Source organism: Pteropus alecto, unplaced genomic scaffold, assembly GCF_000325575.1.
Source record: "Pteropus alecto unplaced genomic scaffold, ASM32557v1 scaffold86, whole genome shotgun sequence".
NCBI lineage: Eukaryota > Metazoa > Chordata > Mammalia > Chiroptera > Pteropodidae > Pteropus > Pteropus alecto.
This window is the reverse complement of record NW_006442109.1, coordinates 6,109,572-6,133,567: the sequence shown is the minus strand read 5'-3', so window position 1 is coordinate 6,133,567 and position 23,996 is coordinate 6,109,572. Positions and strand designations below refer to the sequence as shown.

The 23,996-nt window shown below is 40.4% G+C and overlaps 1 protein-coding gene across 1 annotated transcript in view; it reads right to left on the bottom strand.

Annotated features, from left to right (window-relative positions):
• The window catches only part of TRIM9 (tripartite motif containing 9), a 106,005-nt gene that overhangs the window by 41,660 nt on the left and 40,349 nt on the right, over positions 1-23,996 (bottom strand). The window contains exons 2-3 of the mRNA XM_006920197.1: positions 9,909-10,004; positions 7,510-7,632 (exon numbers count right to left, since the gene is read on the bottom strand). Of these exons, the coding sequence (XP_006920259.1) occupies positions 7,510-7,632; positions 9,909-10,004 (219 nt within the window). The remainder of the gene's footprint in view (positions 1-7,509; positions 7,633-9,908; positions 10,005-23,996) is intronic.

Below are 23,996 nucleotides of genomic sequence, written 5' to 3'. Positions count from 1 at the left end.
TCTATTAAAATAAAGAATTCTCCTGTTGTTTTTGCCTAGAATAGAATGGTATCTCTTATATTATCATTACTTTCATTAAAACTTAGGGTTATTTTAAATTAAGAAAGAACATCTTTATTTTCTCACATGCTGCCATCCTCTCACATAGTTTTAGGCAAATATTTTCCCCATTCTCTTGATATCACCCTCTGTACTTGTGTTATTCATTCATCCAACATTGGCAACTAATTGTTTCAAAGACATGTCTGGGCTTTGAGTTTTTAATCAAGGAAAAGATCATTTAGGCCTAGTAAGTAAATAAGGAGGTACCTATTTAGAGGAAGGCTTGAGATTTTAACAGTAAAGCTGTGAACTTTCTATCCTAGAAGTGTGAATGCCACCAACAGTCGAATCAATAAACACTGAGTGGAATATACAAAGCATGTTCTTTAATGTATAGAATACTGTACCCTTGTACAGAAAAGTTAATGAAGGAAGAGATGCAAGCCATTTGGAGAGATAAGCATGTTAGTGCAGTCCCACCCACACAAGAGAACGTTTACCACTTACGGTGGGCTGCGGTAAAAGTGATGTATGTAATATGATGTTTTGTAGAATGTGAGGTGTAGTGAGGTACAGTAGATTACTCCATCATCTTCAAAATACACGTAAAGTCTTCCGGAGGTACGGAGTGTCATTCATGTCTGGGTTTAGGCAAAGAGTATTAAAGAAGCTTTGTGACTGCCCTTCACTAGCATTGCTAAGGTGTGTAGGGAGTATTTAGAAGTGTGTCCCCTAACCTCGTTGAGCTCCAGCTGCATGCGATGGCATCTTGGTGAGTTCATGGGCACCCTATTCCATACAGACCTTCTGTGACTTTGCTCCTACATGATGGGAAGCAGAGGACCACAGAATTTGCCAAACGAAACTGTGAGGAATTCCTCATTAAGAGTGGGCTTGTCATCAATAAAAAGTGTGGCTAAATGATTAGAGTTGGCCCTCTAGAGTTCTGCTGAGGGCAGTTGAAGGTTTCGAGTTACCTCAGTGTGCTTAATTTTTCCAAATGTCCTCATCGTAATAGACTAAATTCCTCGCTAGTAGTTTTATTGGGATTGAGCTGATTATTGGTTTTCTGCTTTTTTTTTTTTTCCTAGTAATGGCTGTAGCCAGTCAAATACTATTTAATTCTTTTAAAATTCTTTGTGAGCTTGGGCAGGTGTTCTTCCTTTACTTCCTCCCTCCCTCTTTCTCATGCCCTCTCCCCTCCCGGCTTGATTACTTACCTATTACGAAGCAATGGCAAAATAGCTGAAGTAAGCAGTTAGACAAACCAATAACATTCCTAGTGTAAGTTTGTACTCAATAATATGGCCATATAATTAATTTTTTTGCAAACATAATGGGTACATAACAGGCAATACATAGTAAATAATAACAAACATAATGATGACAATAAAAATAATGATTCTAATGAAACCCAACCGTACAGTAGAATTCAAAATCAAGCATTCTATAGATAACTACAATCGAGACATGGAGACCCTCTGTAAATATGAAAAGCTCTATAAAACAGTAAGCTTTATTATTATCCCTCAGCATTCTCACTGAGTAATTTTGTTGGTACGTTAATATACCAACCACACATGGAAATTAAAGATTAAGAATGTTTTTGGATAAGTGTAACTTTATTTTTCCAGAGGGTCTTAGAGTTGAAAGGTAACCAAAAAGACATCTATCAGATACTATTCAACATATGAATTTATTCTAAAATATTGGAGAGAGAACACATTTAAGGTGACTACAGGATTATTTCAAATTCTGAATATTACATAAATAAAAATAATTCTCAGGTGTTTCTTTGGGCTTACCAAAAAAAAAAAAAAATGACATTTGTAAAGTTTCTGAAAAAAACATAGATCTCCTTAATGTCACAGATTCCCTGTGAGGATCACAGACAGAGAGGATGATTTAGGGCCTTATTCAGTTAAGGAAGACCTGGGAAGGAGGTTAATAAAACATACAGATAGGACAAGAAACCAATATGTTCTGTTGGTCATTGGGATATTGCCCAGTAGTTCCAAATATGACTTAGTAATAATGTTTCTTGAAAGTGCAAAAGCATTTTTTCTCTCCAGTAGCTTTCTGACATTTGCTTTAGTTCACCGCATCCTAAAAATAGATATTTGGCTCCCAGTGTTTTTTTTCAAACCACAGAATAGTATTAACTGTAATTTACATTTCCAACTGTGTTCCTAAAATACAGTCACATCTGCATATGTCTCAAAGCCTTTTTTTAGCCTTTAAAAATAGCTTGCCAAATTTTGTAAACTATTTTGTAAGCTGATCAATGATAAACTCAGTCCACTAAGACAATGACACCCATTTATAAGCTAATTCTACACTATGAACTCCGGTATTATGGAAGATAAACTCCGAGGAGCCTTTCTTCACTGTGCTGAATGAAACCATATTTCCGGTCATCCTCTCTCAGCAATAACATCAATAATAATAGCTAATATTTGAGTACTGTGCTCAGCGCTTTACAATGCCCTGTGAGGTGACAACTACTTCTAGCCTTATTTTACGCATAGGTGAAAGAGATCGAGACATACACTTGTCCACAGTTAGAGACCTCGTCAGTGAAAAAGTGTGTCCTCACTTTACTCTACGACACAGAGTCTGGGCTCTTCACCACTTAGCTCCATCTTGCCTCAGAACCAGAACTATTCAATCTGTTCAAGTAATCAGTGGTTTCAGAAAGGGGTAGAAGTAGATTATAAAGACTGTCTTTATATGCACTCACTTTCCGGCATCCCTAGCCTTTGGGATTGCTCAAGAAGAGAAAGTTGCCAGAAAAACACACATACAACTCTCCTCTTTGTCAGCAAAAGCAGGACCCCAGAGAATTCAGCCAAAGGGAAGCGGAAGACCATAAGATTATCCCTGCCGGACTGTGAATGATGGGTCAGCCAACGAAGAGAAAGGACTGTCTGTGCTTGGCAAGTGATGTCTATAAAATGCCAGCCTTTTTTCACAAATCTGAGTAGCAACCGAAGTGACAAGAAGGGTAAAGGCAGGAGGAGAAAGGCAGAGGAAGGGAGACATGGAGGCTGGCATCAGTAGTCACAGCATCAGCTTTGCTGGCTGTTTTTAGAAGCAGTGACAGATATAATCAGCTGAAACAGCAGAGAAACAAATCACTTGAAACAGAAGTTAGAACAGCTTTGCTGCCGTAGGGGACAACCAGCCACCTGTGTCTGGTTTCCGTGGCCCTTTGAGGTCTGGGGCAAGGAACTGCATGCACTCTGGGCAGGGTAGAACGAGGCAGGCAGCTGCCTCTGCTCAGCGTCCCCAAGCGCATCGGTGCTCTCTGCAGGGCAGGTCACCAGGACCAATGCACAGTCATGGCACATGGAGTCCCGGTGATACGTTAAAGCCTTTCCTGTCCACAGCACAGCTCATCGCTGATTGTCATACAGTCCCATTCTGCAGAGGCAACACTAACGAGGGAGACTGGAGGGCTTTCATGCCACTTTTAACATCAATAAATAATGCTTTCTCAATGTTTAATTCCCTCTTCCATCCAGATTCCCGCCCTTATGTCTCTCTCAAACAGGAGACTTGGAGTTGCCTCTACAGCCACATCCATACGACTTATCACAAACTGTTCACCGCGTTCTGTTTAAAGATGCCAGGAAAGTGTTTGCAATATTTTAAAAAAGAGACTTCCATTGAGAAAAAGTTAAAATTTTATAGCTACATACTAAAATGTTTGGCCCACTATTCAGAGGGAAAATCCCAGTTTTCCGGCTCATTTCCTAAAGACAAATGTGTTTTTATTTTAGATCATTCTATGTGACCCAAATGGGATTTTGAGATCCACTGTAACAATAAAAGTTCCAGGTTTCTGAAGCATGCTAAAATGAAGGGTTATAGTGACGATCTTGTAGTAATGTTAGAACAGGAGACAGAAACAGAAAACATCCATAAGTCCTCATGGCTAACTGCATGGAGCAAGACCAGGGTGCACTGTGCTAATCACTGTCTTCATCCCTCACAGTTGCCAAATCCTGCAGGCAAGAATATAGGTCACCATTAACACATACACATCCCAAAGTTTGCGTGACTCCAATGCCAACTCTTCCATGACGTCTCTGTGACCCTTTCAGCTGGACATAATTTTACCCTCTTCCCAACTTTTATGGCGTTGTCTGTCTCTCTCCTGGAGGTTCGCTTTCTACCTGTGTTGGAGTCCTTTGTGGATATGACTTATCTCACTCAATGAAACATAAAGCTCAGAAAGGGCAGAACTCATCCTGAGTAACCTTCCTGTGTTCCCCTGCCCAGCACTCAGCCCCGAGCAGGTGTGCATTAGGTACTGGCTGACTGATAAAAGGATGAGGGTTGGGGCAAGTCTTCTTCCTGCATTCTACCTCTATACCAGCCAGAGGTGGTAGAGTGCTGTGGGCCAGATTCTGGGCTCTAGAGCCAGGTTACTAGGACTGGAATTCTGGATCCTAGTCCGATTCTTAATATCATGATGCCATGGTTTCCTCACCTCTAGAATGAGGACAATAGTAATAATGGCCTCACAGATGTGTTATAGAGAATAGAGGAGTTGATCCCTATAACATAGTTTGTACAGTGCTGCCTCGAAGAATGTGTCCCCCAAGTGTTATCTATTGCCGTTATAAAAGCCAGGGCTCGGTTGCCAAGGATGCTCATTCTGTGTTGCTCGCTGGGCAACTACAGAATCACATCTCTGAGCATATTGGGATTTTAATTCAGATTAAAAAAAAAAAAGATGACTCTAGAAGAATTTTTCATTGAGACCTAATGTGTGATTATCTTGGATGAAAATATTTACAGAGTAGAAACATTTCCCAGATTGTTGAAGCTAAATGTATAAGGTTCCTCTTCCATGTTTTAGGAATTACTACATAGGTTGCCATGAGACGCAGTCCAGTGGTCCTTCAGGGAATTCAAAAGCAAACAATTTGATCACAGACATTAGGAGACTGGAGCCTGGAAACCTATGAGCTAGAAAAAGCCATGTAAATAAAACTTGCCATTATTCAGCACTTTGTGAATTATGCATGACACAGGCCACTCAGAGTGCCTCCTTTGAAAGCTCAGTGTCTTCCTGATTGCCTTCTGTTCCAGTTTGAAGGCTCCATGAGGTGGGTGTCAGTGTGGTGGCCCCCAGGAGCTTGAGCTCACTCTAAGATAAACTTAGAGGGTCTTCTAGTTAGACTCACCACTAGGAAACATTATTGGCCTCTCTGGAAGGAGTGTTACAGTCCCCAGCCTTGGTTCACTATCTACATCAACAGGCTGAGGCACTTTTCTTTCCAAACTCCTGGTTCATATTCAATATTAAGATGTGCAGTTTTCTTTGTCAAGGAATCTGCGGTGCCTCTCCTTGATAAAATTGCACTATTGCTGTCTCATCGGGAACACTTAAAGAGACATGGCCCTGATACAGAGCCAGAAGAGGCCTCGCTGGCAAACTGCGTCATGGGGCACAGCCCTCACCAGCAATTGGACCTCGTTGTCACAGCTCAGCCTTCTGCCTGCCTCCATATCACACGTCCCTTCAGAGCAATGGCTGGGCAAGTCACAAAGGCAGGGGAGAAAGGTTTATATTCCAGCCATATTATTGCCCTGGCTTTGGAGAAGGAAGAAGCAGGTGTGTGGCTCTGAATGTGTTTTGAGGAGCAGCAGGTGGGTAGTGGAGGAGGGTGCCTTAGAGCAGTGGTCCTCAACCTTTTTGGCACCAGAGTCCGGTGCTCCTATGAGAATCTAATGCCTGATGGTCTGAGGTGGAGCTGAGGTGGTGGTGCTAGTGCTGGGGAGCAGCTGCAAATACAGATGAATTCTTGGCTGGCTCGCCCATCGCTCACTTGTGTTTTGAGGAGCAGCAGGTGGGTAGTGGAGGAGGGTGCCTTAGAGCAGTGGTCCTCAACCTTTTTGGCACCAGAGTCCGGTACTCCTATGAGAATCTAATGCCTGATGGTCTGAGGTGGAGCTGAGGTGGTGGTGCTAGTGCTGGGGAGCAGCTGCAAATACAGATGAAGTCTTGGCTGGCTCGCCCGTCGCTCACCTCCTGCCTTGCGGCCTGGTTCCTAACAGGCCACAGACTGATACCGGTCCAAGGCCAGGGGGTTGGGGACCCTTGCCTCAGAGGATGCAGTTAGAGTGGGGGTTTTCTTCACTTTTGGAGAGAATTTCCCCAAGGAAATGTTGCTCTTTGTTGTGCTGCCTGGCTCCCTGTCCTCCTGGGCTCTGGGCCCTGGTGTGTGAATGGGCACAGAGAAAGGACTGGTGACTCTGCTGTTCAGCACTCGGCATTGCCAGTCTTGTTGCAGGTCTTGCCCAGGTCTCATGCTCCCCTTAGCAACTGGTTTCTTGCCTTGTTTCTGATAACCGTGAAGTGGGTACTGGCCCTGCTCAAAGCTTCCCTGCCACCGAGCTTTGGTCTCAAGTCTTGTAAGCTGCGTTCTTTCTTCCTTGGTTCTCCTACTGGAATTCTATTCTTTTAGAAATGGAATCTTCTCTTGTCCTTCAGGGACTAGAGCCTGTTCCAAAGCTGCTGGGGATATTTGACACTAACCGGATTGTTCGCCCTCAAGGTAGTATCCACTCACTGCTGCCCACTATTAAAGCTCCCTGATGTGGACTGCCCAACCCTAACAGAGAGCCTATGGTCAGAACTCACTTCTCTTTCCACTCCAATCCCAGGCCAACAGTGCACACTACCCATCTGCCACCCACTGGTAGCTACCCTGAGGCTTACTGGCCACAAACATGGACCTCTGCTGACTGCCTGCTTCCGAGCTTCCCTCGGCCGGGCTCTTCTTATGCATCCAGCCTGCTCTCAGATGTCGATGCCTCGCTCCAATGAGGCAGTGGGTGGGATACCAGATGTCTCCAGGAGGACCAGTCCTTCTGCCACTAGGGACCCAGACTTGTAATTAATAGATTCCATTGTGTGATGATGAAAGTCCGCACAACTGTCCAATTGCACAGTTCACTTCGAAAGTTGAGGCAAATGTTGTTTGCTTTCTGGAAGGTACAGATTCTATCTCCCAATTAAATAATACATTATGCTTCTGTATGGCCTCTATGACCACCTTGTCTAAAATTTCAATCCTCAACTCTAGTACTCCCTACCCCTTTTTATTATTATTTTTTTTTTTCTTAACACTTTTTACTAATATACTGGATAGTTTACTTACTTATTTTGTTTATTGTTTATCCCTCCTGGTAGAATATAAACCCCATGAGGGCAGGGATTTTGATTTATTTTATTATGCCTAGCCCCAAAGAAATTCCTGCCCCAGAGGAGTCACCCAACAAATATGGTAAATGAAGGACTGGGTGCTGAAGGAAGGGGTACGCCCACTCCTTGCCAGGGAGGCCACTGGCCACCCTAGGCTGTGGGCATCCTGCCCCTTGTCTAGCCATTTCATCACAGCCCTAGGAGCCAGGCTTATTGGCTTTCTGCTCCCCACATGGCACAGCACTCACCTTTAGCTTGTGCTCATGCTCCTTGTTGACACGTGCAAGAAGCTGGGCTTTCCTTCTGTTGAGGGCGTCGATGAGGGCGTCGCACTGGGCCACCAGGCAGGCCTCAAACTCTACACTGTTCTCCTGCATGACAGAGCACACTTCTCAGCCATAAGGTGCTTGGGTACCTCGGGCTGCCAGAGAACACAGAGCTGCCCACCCATTAGTGAGGTGGAGACCCCTGCTGAAGGGGATGAAGAGGAACTTCGTGCACAATGCACATTCGGCATCTTAAAAATAACTGGATAAATTTCATTCTACGGTGGTAGTGTTTTGCTTTAAATTTAGATTGGAAAGGATAAATATTACTCAACAAACTTATTTCTATCAAAAGGAAATTATCTCCAAAGTTTGATTTATAGTAAATAAAATAAAGCATTGTTTGCACAGTTGGACATGAATCCTTCTGAAAGCCAGTCTACGTCCAGCTGTGTATGGTGGAAGGTGGCATTCAGAGAAACGCTGGTTGCCCAAGGGAGCAGAGTATTGTTGAAGCATAAGAGATAAAAAAAATCAGTCAATTCAGGGGAAGAAAGAAAAAGAAAGATGGCAACGGTCTTCAATATTAAACAATAAACCAATGACAATGGAAGTTTATAAGAATAATCACGGGCAAAAGCACCCGCTCCTTTCATTAAGGAAAGCAAAATGAACACAGGTAGGCTGTAAAAGTCAGACATGAACCAATAACTTGAGGGGGAAGGGTAACCATTTTCTAAATGAATGATCGCTTCTCCGTGATGTTTAAATTGAATGCTGAATCTAAATTTTTAAATTGATCTAAATCTGTACTTGCCACAGAATTTAAGTGATTTTCTCACTAAATTATAAGCATCCATTAAAGGTAATCCTTTCAGTAAGTTACACATATAATTTTGACTCTCAAACCATAATCCGAAAAACTTGTAATTTACATCAAGTGAAAGCTAAATACTCACATAGCACTAAAAAAAAAAAAAAAAAATAGCACCCAACTGCATAAACTGTAAACTTCTGGGAGCTGGCAAGGAAGAAAGAGCTTAGCCTATCAAATTTTAATTTATTACCAAAGTCATAAAGAATTGTGTGTCTCTCTTAAGAAAAGGATCTACTGATAAGTATTTGGTAACTTTTCAAATGCCACGTCTTCTTCCTATAAGGCATGCATTAGAAATCACGTCAGCAATGACTTCTACAAATGTTAAGTTTTGACTTTCATGGCAATTGCTTTGCATTCTCAGAGAAATCTCCTGAAAAACATCATTTAAGAGCTCTCTATGTCCCATGCAGGGCAATTTTGGGAGGGAGCAGGGAGCCTTCTCCTCATAGACTCTAATTTAGACCAGAAAGAATGCTTCGCTCTGATGAAGAGAAGAGGTGCAGAGGCAAGCCTGGGGCAAAGAAGGGACTGACTGATAACCTCTGTGGAAAACAGAAGGAAATGTACAACTGTTAGCTATAATGGGATCAAAAGTTTTAACATGGGCATGCATGACAACAACAGAAAAAGGCAAAAAAATCAGTGTGAGGGAAAGGCTGCTTTACATTTAAAAAGCCATTTCTGCCTTGACATGGGTTAAATATTAACTCAGAGGGACACTTTACTGGGAGGCCAGAGCTAAGATTTCTGGGAGGGAAAGCTCAAAACATAGGAACGGTACAGTGCAAAAAGTCATTCTTTTAGCATCTTATGCAGTTTATGGCTTCTCCTCTTTAGCTATAGTGGAAAATTCACAAACTTCCAAATACTGGCCAGTATCTTGATGATTGTGTCCAGATTAAGCAATCTGAAATTGTAGTTACCAGGAGATCATGGATGAAAAATAGTTAAGTATCTAAGTAGAGGAGAAGCATTACTATGGGGTAGGCAGGCAGGAAGGAGGATATTAGAAAAGGAAGGAAGGAGGGAGGGAGAAGGAAGGAGGAAAGGAAAGAAAGAGGAAGGAAGGAAGAAAAAAAAGAGAAAGCGTGACCTGTTTGTTACCATCAGATAAGATATAATTATTGCAAGGTGCTTTGGAAACCTATATATTTAAAAAAAGAAACACTCAACAATAATGACTCTGAATTCACAAAGAAATAGGCCTCTTTCTAAATACACAGTAGCGGAGAATTAGGACTTCTGTGTGGAAGATACAAACCACTTGGAAAACCAGGTTTTTTTCTGGCTTGTTGGCATATGTAACCATCTCAAGAACAGGTATGTTCCAAGTGGGTCCATACGTGTATTTGTATGTATTAGAAGAGACAGAGTAGAAAAAAAATAAATAGGAAGTTCCCAACAACACATAAAAATAAAAGAGAAGAAACAGACAAACTCTCCACCACACAGTGTCATCTTAACCGTGGGGTTTGCTTTCTGCTTCAGGCGCTGTCGGTACCTGGATCTGCTGGACCATGTTGCGCAGCTGCACCAGAAACTCCTTGGCTTCTTTGGCCCTGTCTGACAACCCGTTCAGTGCCTGGGAGAGCTGGCTCTGCAAAAGAAGAAGAAAAAAACCATGGAGCTATCATCATACGGAGTAGCAACAAGACCACACAGGGCCGTGTTGACCCTAGACCCGAGAGTCTTCAGCCTCCTATAAATTCCTCTTATCTGGGTTGGGCCACTTAGCTGACATTCATACATCTAGAGTCCGGTAACATGGGTGTCTAGATGCCTTCCACAGGCTCCTGAGTAGTTTCTCCCCTGGAGCAGTGAAAACTTCTGGCCATTGCAGTCAAAGGCTCTCATCAGCTGAAATTTGCTTGGAATTTCCTCATCTCATTAAGTAATTCAGCGATAATTTATTCAATGCATATTATTTGCCAAGAATTGAAAAAAAAAAAAACACAATAACACAGAGTCAGAAGATTGGATAATTAGCAACATTATTTAGCCCAAAGGCTAAATAATTGGTCTGGGTTTGAGCAGAAAGAATAAAGATTCAAGAACAGGATGAAGGAGGAAAGGAAGCATCACAGGTGTGATGCTCTGGGTCCATTTAAATGAAAGATAGATACAAAGGGTACCACAACATTCTTCCTCATCAATATCATCCTTCTCCCAAGTACAGCCCTATTGCCCTAACTCTTCTCCACACTAACATCCTAAATGAAGGTGTACCGCTTTTGTGATTTCCTACCTGCACCTTCCATATGGGAATGCACTTCTGCTGGGTGGGCCACGCGTCAGGGGAAACACTTGCATTCTCAGCCTCCCTGTCTGTTGCGGTGGCCACAGGACACGATGCTGATTGACAAGACCTAAGTGGAAGGTGGCTGGGGCTTCGGGGGAGGGGGTGGGGACTGGGTCTGAGAAAGCCTCTGCTTTTTTTGCTAACATGGGACCAGCATGGCTGGTGCATTCCTCTTCTCTTTTGTTCCTAACTTTATGGCAAATGTCTTGTGACTCCAACGAGGAGAAGGACAACATGATAAAGGAGCAGAGGTGGAAAGAGAAAGAGCCTGAGTTCCAATGGCATCTTTGAGGAGCTGAACAAACACTTGAAGTCTTCTACCACTAGGCTTCTCGTGATGTGGAGTAAACTAACTCCTCGTTAAGTCCCTGTACTGGAGTTTTCCATGACTTGAGGCACTATCATTGTACTTGATACAAAACTCCATGTCCTAGCAGTGGGCATATCCTTCCATCAGGACCACAGATCAGCCCTGTAAACTTACACCAGAACACTTTAGATGCAAACTACAGAGACAAACTCCCTTTCCCATATGCTTTCTTTGAAAACTAAAGCCCACACTCCTCCCTGCCAAACAATGCTGTATCTACTCTTTTCTTACAATAAAAGGACAGAATCTTAAAATTATATCTTTTGGTCCTATGAATGTTTTTCTCTTATATTTGCTTTATTAAAAACAAAGTTGGGCACTCAGTCTCTTTAGAATATGCATGCAAATGCTTGGTGTAAGCAATATGGGGTGGTAGAAAGAACACAGGCTTGGAAGTATTCAAATTTTGGTTGTCTTTTACTAAGTGTGGCCTTGAGAAATTTACCCTTTGCCTGAATTACTCCAATGGACAAAATGGGAATAATAATAATAATATTTTGTAGTTGGGTTATTGTGAGGGTTTAGCGTATTCATCAATGTGAAAGCTCCTGATAGATAAGGGTAGTGGTTAAGGGAATTATTCTGGATTCATAAATGCTGCCAGTTGCCGGCTGTTCAACCTTTTGCACATAGTTTTACTCATCTACAAAATGAGAAGAACATTGCTATTCTTGGGTGTCGTGGGCATTGCATGATATACCATATCTAAAGCCTAGAATTCTGCTGGCGCATGGCGCATGCTTAATAAATGTTGGCTGTTATTTTAACTCTTATTTATCTTCTTCCTTCCTGCTCACAAATACCTGCTGACTGACTGGGGTCATCTGAAGGGGAGATTCCTGGAACAGGATCTGTTGAAGAATATCCTGTACCACCTGTGCTCTGATCTATGTACTCAAGACTCTGGGAGGCTGGACCAACGCAGCTGAGTAAGGCAAAGCACAAAGTGGGCCTACACTTGCTGAAAGGGTTACTCATTCATTACTAGTTCCTAGCTGCACTATAATTTGGGGTAAATATTTTCTCTTCAAGAACTTTTCCCAGGAGCTCTGGGGATGAAGGAAAGAGGGTCTCAATAGGAAGAGCAGGCAATAAGATGTGAGACATATTCTGAAGAAGTCCTTTCATTGTTACTTTAGAATTCATAGCCCTTCTTTTTCTGAATGAGCAAAAGCTGGTTTGGCTTTCACAGTTTTCTTCTTCTATCATAACCTATGCCTTAGTAGTATTTGGAGGCCAGAGTACAGAAGCCAAATTCATTCGGCTACACAGAACTGAAGCTACCTGATTTCTTGTATTCTAGCCTTGCATCTAATCGTCTGTATAATGTAAGTCAGACCTGACCCCCACAGAGAATTGTTGGCCATGTGCTTTTATATATTTGGAAAAAATTATTCCATAGTCGACAGAGTGCTGGCCTTATCCACCTCTTAGGATTTTATATGGCAAAGCAACAAGTGAACTGCAGAAATCTGTTTATTTGCAGATTTTTCTCCTTGTGTCTACGTTCAGTCCCAAGAATGCCTTCTACCTGGCAAATGACTGTCCTGATATTTGATACACAACTGCATTATAAGATAAAGATCTAGAAACCTTTGTTTTAAACTTTGCTAACTTGCAGAAATTGAGCAAGAGACAATGAAAAATCCTGGAGACTATTTATCACTAGAAAATGCCCAAATATGTGTTTTGCTTTTACAGGATAATCTTTTGATCACATTTATAAACTACATCTGATGTAGAAGGACATTATTATTGATCGATTTTGTTTCCCAAAAGTGTTTAAATTCCTGTTCCATTCTAACAGAGATGTTCTGTATTCGGGACCACAGAGCAGCCCTGTAAATTTATCTTAGAACATCGAAGATGCAAATATTTAGTGTGTGTTTTCATTACGGCATCTTGGCTGTACATGTCATTAAAAGCTGTTATAATGCCTTAGCAATGGCATTCTGATTTCTTGGATATTTGTTTTCCAATTTACAGAAAAGGTGTCATGATCAGAAAGAGAATGAGAGTCGGAAATGATGTGGCCGGAGAAATACTGACAAATTTCCTGTCAAGAGCTCAGAGCATGCTCCGAATAACCAAGACTTCCCAGAAAGATGCCAAGTTGTCGGGAGCATGATAAAAAAAAACGAGAACTCTGCTTCCTCCAACCCTCGTCTCCCGCTTTCCCCCTCCAACTTCCACCTGGTCTGGCTCCCCTCACCTCCCTAAGGATAGAATGTTACAGGGGATTAGGAGCTCAACCTGGGAGCACCTGTGGAAGATATTTCAGAACCTAATATTATTTAGGCTCAGCAAACAGGTAATGGAATTTTATGCATCCTAACCCATGCATCCACCCAGCTGTCGAGCATGCCCTGACAGAAGACAGGGTCTCCTTTCCTTCCCCTGCTGTGACCATGATTCATACATCATTCCCTTGACCCCAATTTACTACTATTGGATGGAGACAAATTGGGGCAAATGGAAGGAAGCCTCCCAGCTGTCTGGGATCTCAAGTTATAGGCACAACCTTGCTGCTTCCCTGGGCAGCTCTGTCACAATGCATGCTGCTCAGGACTGCAGCCCATCCCATTTTCTGCCCAGGTACCAACACAAAACACAGGAGCAAAGTGACAACCCATGCAATGTGATTCTGAAGGAAGGTCTGCCTGCCTTCCCAGGAGAATAATAATTTTTCTTGAAGAAACACTGATTTTTGAGTCACTACTTTACTGACATTATATAATTAAAAAGTAAAAGCAAGAAATTCTCATAGTTAAAATATACTGGCTATTTCTTATAAGCCAGGAACTCTGATGGGTGCTTTGAATGTGTATCCTATTTAAACCCAATCACCGCCCTGACATTTTGCAGAGGCTCAGGGAGGATACACCTGAGTTTAGGTTTGACCATTCACATATGGAGGAGCTGGAGCACAAAGTCATACTCTTTGCTTCAGCCTCCCAAAGAAGTGAACTATTCCCCCACCCATGCACAAAGGAACAAAAACAACCCATGGTAAGAGCATGTAAACCAAAGGAGGTGAGTTGATGAGGGGATTATGATTGATTATGAGGGAATTTGATTATGCTTAATAATCAGACAATATATAAACCATAACATGGCTAGTTAACCTATGAAATGTTTAACCTCTTTTTTCTGCATAAAGTTTTTTGGTAAATTTGAAAAGGATCTCTGTTAAAGAGAGGGGTCTCATGGGAAAGGTGAGAAACTTTGGATTGGGGTCCAATGCTGGATTTATCACCTACTGACCCGAGAGCCTGGGAGGAACTTGGGCTGAATGTGGAATGAGGTAAAGAACGAGAATTCACTGACTGACTATTACTTGAGGAAGCTTTGAGCTGAGCTGCCCAGGGGCCTGATTCTCCTAGCCGAAACTTCTATTCTTCCTGCTGTACCCTTTCTACCCCCACGAAGCGACCACTACTTGGGTTTATCTGGTGGTGGAAGTTCCTGGATCTACCCCAGCCCCAGCTCACTGTAGTTAGATGGGAAGGAAGCCTCAGGGGCTGGCCTGCCTGGAACTGCCACCCTGTCACAAAGCCCAGCAGCAGGGCTGAGGCAGTGAACAGGTTGTGACCTGCCAATTGAGTACCTGAGCCTGGGAACTAAAACACATAGTCTAGGGGCCACGGTGTGTGTGTGTGTGGCTCTGTGTCTGAGAGTGTGTGAAATTGTACATGTGTTTCTATGTGTATATACATGTGCGAGTGTGAATATGAGTAAAGAGTGTGTAAGTGTGTAAGAGTATGTGAGACTACGTGAATGTGTGTGTATGGGAGTACTCATCAGTGGAGTATGGGGAAGCTCCTGGCTTTGGATAAGGCTGGTATGAGAGGGGTCTGAGGGTAGGGATTTGGTCCCCTAAACTGCTGTTTGTTTCTCATTGGTTATGACAAAGATTCTCTCTGGGGCCAAACTCTAACCAGGCTCCTCTGAGCTGTCTTCTCAATGAGTCCTCAATTTTGGCCTATAGAGACTTGCACAAAACATTACCATAGTTTCTAACAGCTCGAGGCCACATCCCTGGGATGACATTAGCCCGCTTAAAGTGCCTGTCTGAGAAAACTCAAGGCTGCCAAATGAATTTACTGTTTGTTCCAGCCATCACCTAAAGATAGGGGCCCTGTCTCCCAGTCTCAGTGGGAGGGTGGAACGCCAACATTGATAAGTGCCACTTAATAAATCCAGATTTGTGTCACATGGGCCAATCCCTCCCTCCCACTTTTTGCAATTTTTCGCTTCTCTGACTCCACTGAGTTCTGGCCCAGCCCTCCCTACTCCTTCATTCTCCCTTTAAAACATCTGGTCACCTCTGTACAAATTGAAGTTGATTTCAGTTCATGCTGGATTCTATTCCCTATTACAGTAGTATATTACTGATAAAAATCTATCCTTACCACTTTAGTGTCTGCTTTGTTTATCTTTGACAGTGGCAAACCCTGGCTCTGACCTAGGAAGAGCTGGGGGAATCCCCGGGCAATGAGGGGGCCGTGCAGCAGGCCCAGGTTAACTTTAAAGGTAAGTAAGGAAGCACATCGCTAGCAGATCAAGTTCCACTGCCTAAGCTGGCACATCTCTCATATACGAAACAAATCTCAGTATTTTCACTGTGAACTTGACCCTATAAGTTGTGGGGAAAACAGGAAGAAGGAAGACACTCTGCACTTTTAATCTAATGCTGTTACACATAATTCCCTTTCTTACTCCTCAGTGTTAGGTCTACATACAGAAGCACACATTCACACCCACAGTTAATGCCATTTACCTCCTTTTACCTTTTGAAAATAACAATTCAAATCCAAACATTCTGTTTCAGTCACTTGTTAAAACCATAAACAGTTTCCAGAAATGTCATTATTTCATCAGATAGTAGCAAATGAATGAGATAGACAGGGCACTGGGACCAATATAGCACTGGGGTTAAGAGGACAGACTTTAAGGTCAGATGGACTTAGGTTTAAACTCTAACCTTTTACTAGCCTTTTACCATGGACATGTTACCTAACTGTATTGCATGCTGTGGGACTCTGCCCAGATCTCCTTTTAAAGGCAGATACATCCTTCTTCCAGCTGCTGAGAATGTCACTGTTGACAGATTACACTAGGAATTGCTTTTGCTGTGCCTCTTTCCAGGGTGTCCTATGAGTGACTGCTGGGGGCCCCTTGCCTGAATTTGAGAATAACCCTACAGGGCCATCCCAGTTCCAGAACTCCTTGGAGGACTGGCTGAGGCCATCGCAGGTCACTGCTTTTCTTCTGTTAATCCTGGCCTTCTCATTTCCTTACATGTGGATCTCCTGGGATCATTCAGCAACTAACCATCCCTACACAACTCTCTGAGTCTGTGTCCAGGAAATCCAATCTAAAATACTAAGGTTTCTAGGCTTCAGTTTCCTCATCTGCAACATGGGGATAATAATAGTACCTATATCACAAGATCACAGTGAGGATTATATGAAATTATATATGTAAAGTTCTTCTACACAACATGTGGCACGTTGTAAGCATTTAATAAGTAGTATTATTTTTATAATAAAGATTATGTTAAAATATACACATATATCATTAAAACACTCTTGTCATACCACATGTCCCAATTTGAAATTCGGTTAATTACAAATACTCAGACAGTGGGGTAGATTGTTGAATTTTTCACAACTACTTGTTCCCCATTTTGCCACATGATTTGCAGGGCCTCCTGTAGATGGACTGTGTGTCCCTGCTCCATTGTCATCCTTGGCCATGTGATTTGCTTTGGCCTAAAGAGGCACTGTGATTTTTCTGCCAGCTCTTTTGCTCCTCCTCTTTGTCACATGAATCCAGCGGTGTGTTGATAAACTGGCTCTCAAGAAAACAAAATAAACTAGCTCTCTGATTTGTAGTGTCTGCCAATTTCCATGATATAAATCCATAGTTGATTTTAGGCTACCAAAATAACATGACTGAATATGGAGTTGGGAAGAGATGTGCACCATCAACTCTTTTGAGCTGTGAGCTGGAATGAGCCAGGTCAGCATATCCCATGCAGTGTCTAAGAGCCTCAGAAAGAAGACATGTAGGACAGACCTTCAGACTACCTCCTATGATATTAATATGAACAAGAAATAAACCTTTGTTTTATAAGCCACTGAGATGCTGGGGTTGTTATGCAGCAAAACTAATACAGATAACAATGATAATTTTTCCCTTCATGACTTATTAATTTAATAAATTCTTGGGGTTTCTCTAATGAAGCAGAAGAAGTCTAGAATATTATAACAACCAGCAACGGAAAATATAGCTTCCCTACCTCTCAGGGAAAATGAGAAGTATCTGCTTTCCTAGCAAGGCATAGCTAGTTTGGGCCAGAGTCTGAATTCCAGATATTCTAAGTTGCCTTCGAAGTCCACCAAACTTAAGGCATTTCTCTGTCTTAGACGGGAAATTCTTAAACTGGAGATGCAAATCCCCATGGCAGGTATTTTTCAGCAATGGGATAGAGGAGCCACTTTTCGCCTCACAGCATAGGAAAATAAAACTGTTGCCCTCACCCAAAGTTCATAGTTTCTTCGGAGAAAATTGATTTGCCATGTCTCTATGGCTTTTGCTTAGAGTGCTGGAGGCTGTAAAAGAATTCATGCGGCGACTGTGATTGAAGGCATGAAACTTTAATAAAGTGGCAGGCCTACAGGCTGTAAGGTCAACGCCACTCTACCCAAGGCTCTGTCAAGAGAGCATGCCTCTCTATGGATATTCTGAACCGTGATATGTGTGTTATTAGGCAGTTACTAAGTATTTACAGCCGAGGATCAAAAATATGCCTTCCTTGGGCTAAGCCTTTATGTAAATATTGGATTTCACATCCTGGAGATGGACTACTGGTTAGATTTCCTTTGTGCAAATGCTGCCTTTTCACTGGAGAATTGTAGGGCCCCGACCAGCAGGCTCCGAGTCCCTTTCCAGAAAGTTGTTTCTCCACGGATCCCTCTGGTTGCCTTTTACATTCACACTTCATGGTTCACCATGTTCTTCCAGGTGGTATAGAATTCTGCTTTGTCGACTACTACCAGGAACAGTTTTAAGATATGCAAAACAGATTTGAGATCTATACATTTTCATTTCTCTAAAGTGTAAGCGCCTCAGATAGAAACTCTCAGTTCTACACATAAGAGCTTTTCATTAAATAACTAAAAACACCCTCTTAGAAATACATGTGATAAAGTGAAAAAAACCACTGAACTATTTTTTTCATATACTAATACTTTTACTGTGCTCTTTCGAGACTTGAGTGTTCAATGCCAAATCAAAAATGACTTCCATTGATGAGAACTAAATAGCTAGTGTGAGCAAGACTTTCTATTTGTTTTTAAGAAATAACTTCTTACCCTTTATTTTAAAAGCAAAACATGCTCATTTCAGAAAAATCAGGAAAAAAAGACTTAAAAGAAGAGGAAAATAAAACTCTTGATCTCACTAGGGATACACTATTAATAACCTTGATAATGAACATTGAAAACCTTGTATAAATTTATAGGCAGATATGTATGTCTCTATAAAATGTATATCAACAAAACAGATCATGATATATACCCATTGCTTTCTTAAAATCTACTCTTTCTACTTAATGTTATAAATATTTTTTCCATCTGGCTAAATTATACTAGTACTTCTGTTTTAATAGCTATCTAACACTACTAAAATTTGCTATGTGGTAGGCACTGTTTACATTGTTTTACACATGTTAACTCATCTTTTCTCACAAAATAAACCAGCAAAGGTGAGTATTATTATTTTTTAAATTTTTATAGGGGATAGAATTAAGGCAAGGGAGGTTAAGTGGTCCAATAAAGCTATTAAAAAGTGTTAAGGGTGGAAAATTTTCAAGTGAGCCAACTAGCTAAATCAGCACAGGGAAGAAATATCTTTAGATATCAGAAGTTGTCCTACTTGCTTGTGTGTGGTTTAAGAAGTGTATTGTATAAGATATGAAGATGGCCAATGTCTGCTTTTGTAATCCATTTACTTGTTAATTAAGGGTGTTGTTCCAGGCAAAGATATGCTAACAGCCAACTTCCACTTCTGTAATCTGCTTGCTTGTTTAGGAGACCACCAGGATATGGTCTTAAGCTTTATCAGCTGCCTCCTCTGAAAGCTCGGGGCTGATCTCCTCTAGCCCTGCGTGGTAGAGAGTCAGTCTCTGGCCAGCTTATAAAGGCTCATAATTAATCTCAATTGGCTCCGTGGGTCTCAGAATCGTTCGCGCCATAACGAAAGCAGAACAAGGATTCAAATCAGGAAGTCTGCAGCCAGAATCATGCTATTAACTGCTAAACTGTAGATTAACCCACTGTGTAGGTACAGCATAATTTATTTAACTAATCTCCTATTTTAGGACATTTAGTTTCCATCTTGTTGCAAAGAGTGGAAATGAAATTCATGTAGTAAATATCTGAACACATTCTTGATTATTCCCATTTCCAGAAGTGAAATTTCTTGATCAACAAACTTTCAAGATTTAGAGGGTTTTTAAAATCATGTTATCAAAATGTCCCTGTGAGTGGTCATTCAATTTACACTTCTGTTGAAGGTGATGAGAGTAATACTTGTCTGTATATCTCCCTCCAAATATTATGATTTGTATTTGCTTTTATAATTTGATAGGCAAAAAAATGAAATCTTGTTTTTTAAATCTGCATTTTAAAATTATGAGGGTGCTGGGGATTTTTTAAGCTTCTTGTTGACCTTTTCCTAGTTAAGGTATAAGCTCTCATTGGTATTATTTGTAAAGCACTTGAAAATGGTCCTACCTCATAGTGTTTGTTAAACAAATTAGTTTCTTCCCAGGCTGATAATTGTGGACAAGACTGGCCTCACTACGTGTTGTTTACCAAGAAAGCCTTAGGGTCTCAAAATAGGAAAAGGATCTGGAAAATTCAGGTGGTCTGTTGGAGAGGAAGTGAAAAGTCAAATATATTGCTAGTTTTAGAAGATTATGGTCAGAACGTCTGGTTCACAAAAATCTCGACTCTTTAAAATTTATAGTATAATCATTTTGTGGACAGATGCATGTACATAATAGCTTCTGGTAAATATTCAATGGGTATAAGAGTATATTCTCTTCTAATAGGAGAAGAGATAGATAATATAAAAATAATATTCATAATATTATGTAATATATTTGTAAACAATTAAATGTGTTAATTGGGTTATTCAGAAACTCTGTATTTTTCTTTATTATTTGTCTACTGGATTTATAATATTCTAAAATAAACAGGCATTCTAATTTCCCACAAGCATTGTACTTTCATCATGTTCTCCGTTATTTCTAGGAATTTTAGTTTATGTAACCTGCGCCTTTGTTGTTCATATATCTTTGTGCATTCATTGTTTTAACATTAGATCATATCCTTCTATATTTCACTTCTTTTGGCCTTGAATTCCATTTCACTTGATACTATTATGTATACCTCTCTCCCTTTCTAGTATAACTTTGCTCATCTTTTATTTTAAAACTACATTTTTAAATCATTCTGTTGGTTTTTTTTTATCACGGAGAAATTTGGGCTACTTACATTTATTGTGTTAATTGACATAGTTGGCTTTATTTCATCAATATTATTTACATATCTATTTGTTAAACCCATTTTTCTTGTTTTTTAAATTTTTGTGGCTTTATCACATTTCTTTTAATATCTTAATCCTACTCAACAAGTAATTTGGATTTTTGCTATGCTTTTGCATTTTGCAAGCTGTTACCTTCCCATCTTTCATCACATGTGAACCTAAATTTGTCCATTACTAAGTCAAAGTTAACTAATAATTTTGATTCTCCTACTTCAGCACATTCTTCAGTATGCTTCACTTAATGTTTAATATCTTTTATAAATTAAAAAATGCCATTCTAAATAACCCCTAGATCAAACTGGACATTAAAACTGAGTTTGTAAATTAGATAGAGGAGAAACAGTTTATGAAAATATATTAGAAAATATATTGCTTTTTAAAATATATATTTGGCTAGCTAGGAAATCCAAATATTCTTTATAACATTGTTCCCACTGGAAATACTGTTCTTAGGTGAAACTCAAAAAACCAGGAACATTTTTTTCCCTTCTCCCTATCTTGTACCAATTAGACCCAGAATAGAATCCTTCCTACCCCTCATATACTTTCAAAGCTAAATCACAATAGTAACCAGATCAAGAATGAAAACGGTGGCTTTTTTGCACTTACGTGCTTATATCTACGATGACTCTGGCAGACTGTTCTCATGTTCTTGACATTCAATAATTTCAGAGTGTCTTTTTTTCAGTATTAAGTTATGAATTTCATAGCAAGATACAATAGTCTCTCTCTTTTAAAAATATTTTTCATAATATCAAAGAATAAACCATAGCAAACAACCCTGCATCTTAGATTGAAATCACAAGTTTCCTTTACATTTTACTGGGAGACAAATACAACTTGTGGCATTACTATCCATTCCTCAGCCTTTGAGACACCTTGGGAGGGATAAAAGCCACACTTGTGGCACCTACACTATCATGCAGCATTAAAGAATGTTCACCATCGGAGGAGTATCTATGTCTCGGCAGCATCACTGAGAGCGGGACTCAGCCACTAGAATCAGAGTGACCAGGTTCAATCCTGGGTATAGATTCTGTTTCTTAATATAGTAGGCAAGAAAATGGACCCCAAAGATGTCCATACCCTAGTCCTTGGAGCCTGTGAATATGTTACCTCACATGGCGAAAGAAACTTTGCAGATGTGATTAAGGTTATGGACCTTGAGATGAGAACATTATCCTGGATTATCGGGATAAAACCATTCTAATCAAATGCATTCTTAAAAGTAGAGGACCTTCTGGGCTGTAGTCAATGAGAGAGAGTTGTGACTACAGAAGGATTAGCGAAGTCACATTGCTGGCTCTGAAGTTGGCCACAAGCCAGTGAATGCAGGAAGCCTCTAGAAGATGGAAAAGGCAAGGAAATGAATTCTCTCCTAGAGCATCCAAAAGGGACTCAACCCTGTGTGTTGGGCTCCTATCCTATAGAACTATGAGATAAAAAATCTGTTGTTTAAGTCACAAAATTTTTGGTAAGAGAAACCCAGTACACTTGAGAAGGCAGTCAGTAAGAACTGGATGTTTACTTCCTTTGGCAATGGCCAGATGGCTTCACCTTACATTTTGTAAATCTGCTTAGAATATGCATCTTCTGTTCTCCCTTTGAAGTTCAGGAGTTTTAAAAGGACAGTAAAATGTTCCCAAAGAATAAAAAGAATCTGACCGATTACAATCTGTGGACACATTTCAAAGTTAAGTGAAAGAACAAGAATTGGCTATTCAGCTCTTTTTTCATACACATGTGAAGTATTTACGGCACCTGAACTCCTGATAAACCAGAAATTTTGTGAGATTAAGCTGGCTCAACAGCCCTGTAGCTAATTCCGGGAGTGAAGTTTCCCTATCAGGCTGGAGCAAGCTATTGAATTTCAATGACTTCTTTAAAATAGAGACAGGGAAGAGATTTTCGGTCTCTTCAGAGTAAGTGGCTATTGTTCATTTTAGAAGGTTAAACTAAAGTGTGTTTTGGGTAGCAAAGAGTTCCTTTCCTACTTAAATCCGTTTTGGTCATTAGCTTATGGTTACCCTGAAATTTCAGCTTACTTGAACTTTTATTTATCTTAGAAAAACTACATTTTTTCAAAGGCATGGAGTCATTAAGAGGATGGGAAATGTTAATCACAATTTTGAATTTTAATTCTGACCTCAGGACCCCACTGCAATGTTGATGCTAACATCCACACACAGGTTCTTTAAAAACAGAAGGCATGCAAAGGGTGACCACTACACATCTGCTAGACTGACAAGCCTGAGTGCTGGTGAGAATGGGGAGAATCACACATTGCTAGTGGGAATTAAAATGGTAAAACCACTGGGAAAACTGGCACTTTCTAGTAAAGTTAAATATGCACCCACCCTACATGACAGCATAGGTCTACAAAAGACTTGATAAAATGTTCACGGCAACTTGATAATAGCCCGAATGTCTATCAACAACATGGATAAATAAATTGCATATATTCATAAAAGGGACTACTGCTTAGTGATAAAAAAAGTATAAGCTAATGATATATGTGAAACATAAATGAATTTTTAAAACATTATGTTGAGAAAAAGAATCTAGACAAGAAAAGTACATATTGTATTTACGTAAAGGTCAAGAACAGGCAGAACTAACCTATGATGATAGAGGTAAAAAAACTGGTAACCTTTAGAGGTGGGGAGATTAACTGGAAAATGTGAGGAAATTCTCTGAGGTAGTTACATGTTCTATATCTTGATCTGGGTGGCAGTTATATGTCTGTATATATACATATATACAAATATAAATGAAAGTTTATTGAGGTGTATATTTTACACATTTTATTTGTATATTTTACTGTATATATTTTATTTGTGTATTTTACTGTAGATGATGTATGCTTTTTAAAAAAGGATGATTTGTTTTCTTCTCCAAGGATAAATACTCCTTACATAATTAATTTCTGTTTACTAAGAATTCCATGCTGTGTAGAAAAAAAGTATTTTTTCAGATGTTCTTTTTTTCCAATTGACCCTCTGATTTAAATAGATACTCAAATATCTTATAATTGACCAATAGAAATATATCTCTCGATCTTCTTTAATACTTGATATTGGGAGCCCTCCGCTCAGAGGCCGTTGCTGCCTTGGATGATGACCATCATCGCTCACACCCTTCCCCTGGCCATGTTGTCATTTTTCTTCTGTTGCAGAAACCCAGCAGCATCTGAAATCCAGTTACATGGCAACTGCCAACTCTGCTCTGTGTGCTCTTTCACAACAATATAATTTTAAATTTAAAGATCTGTCCAGCTGATAGTCCTTAAGGAGGAAATGGCT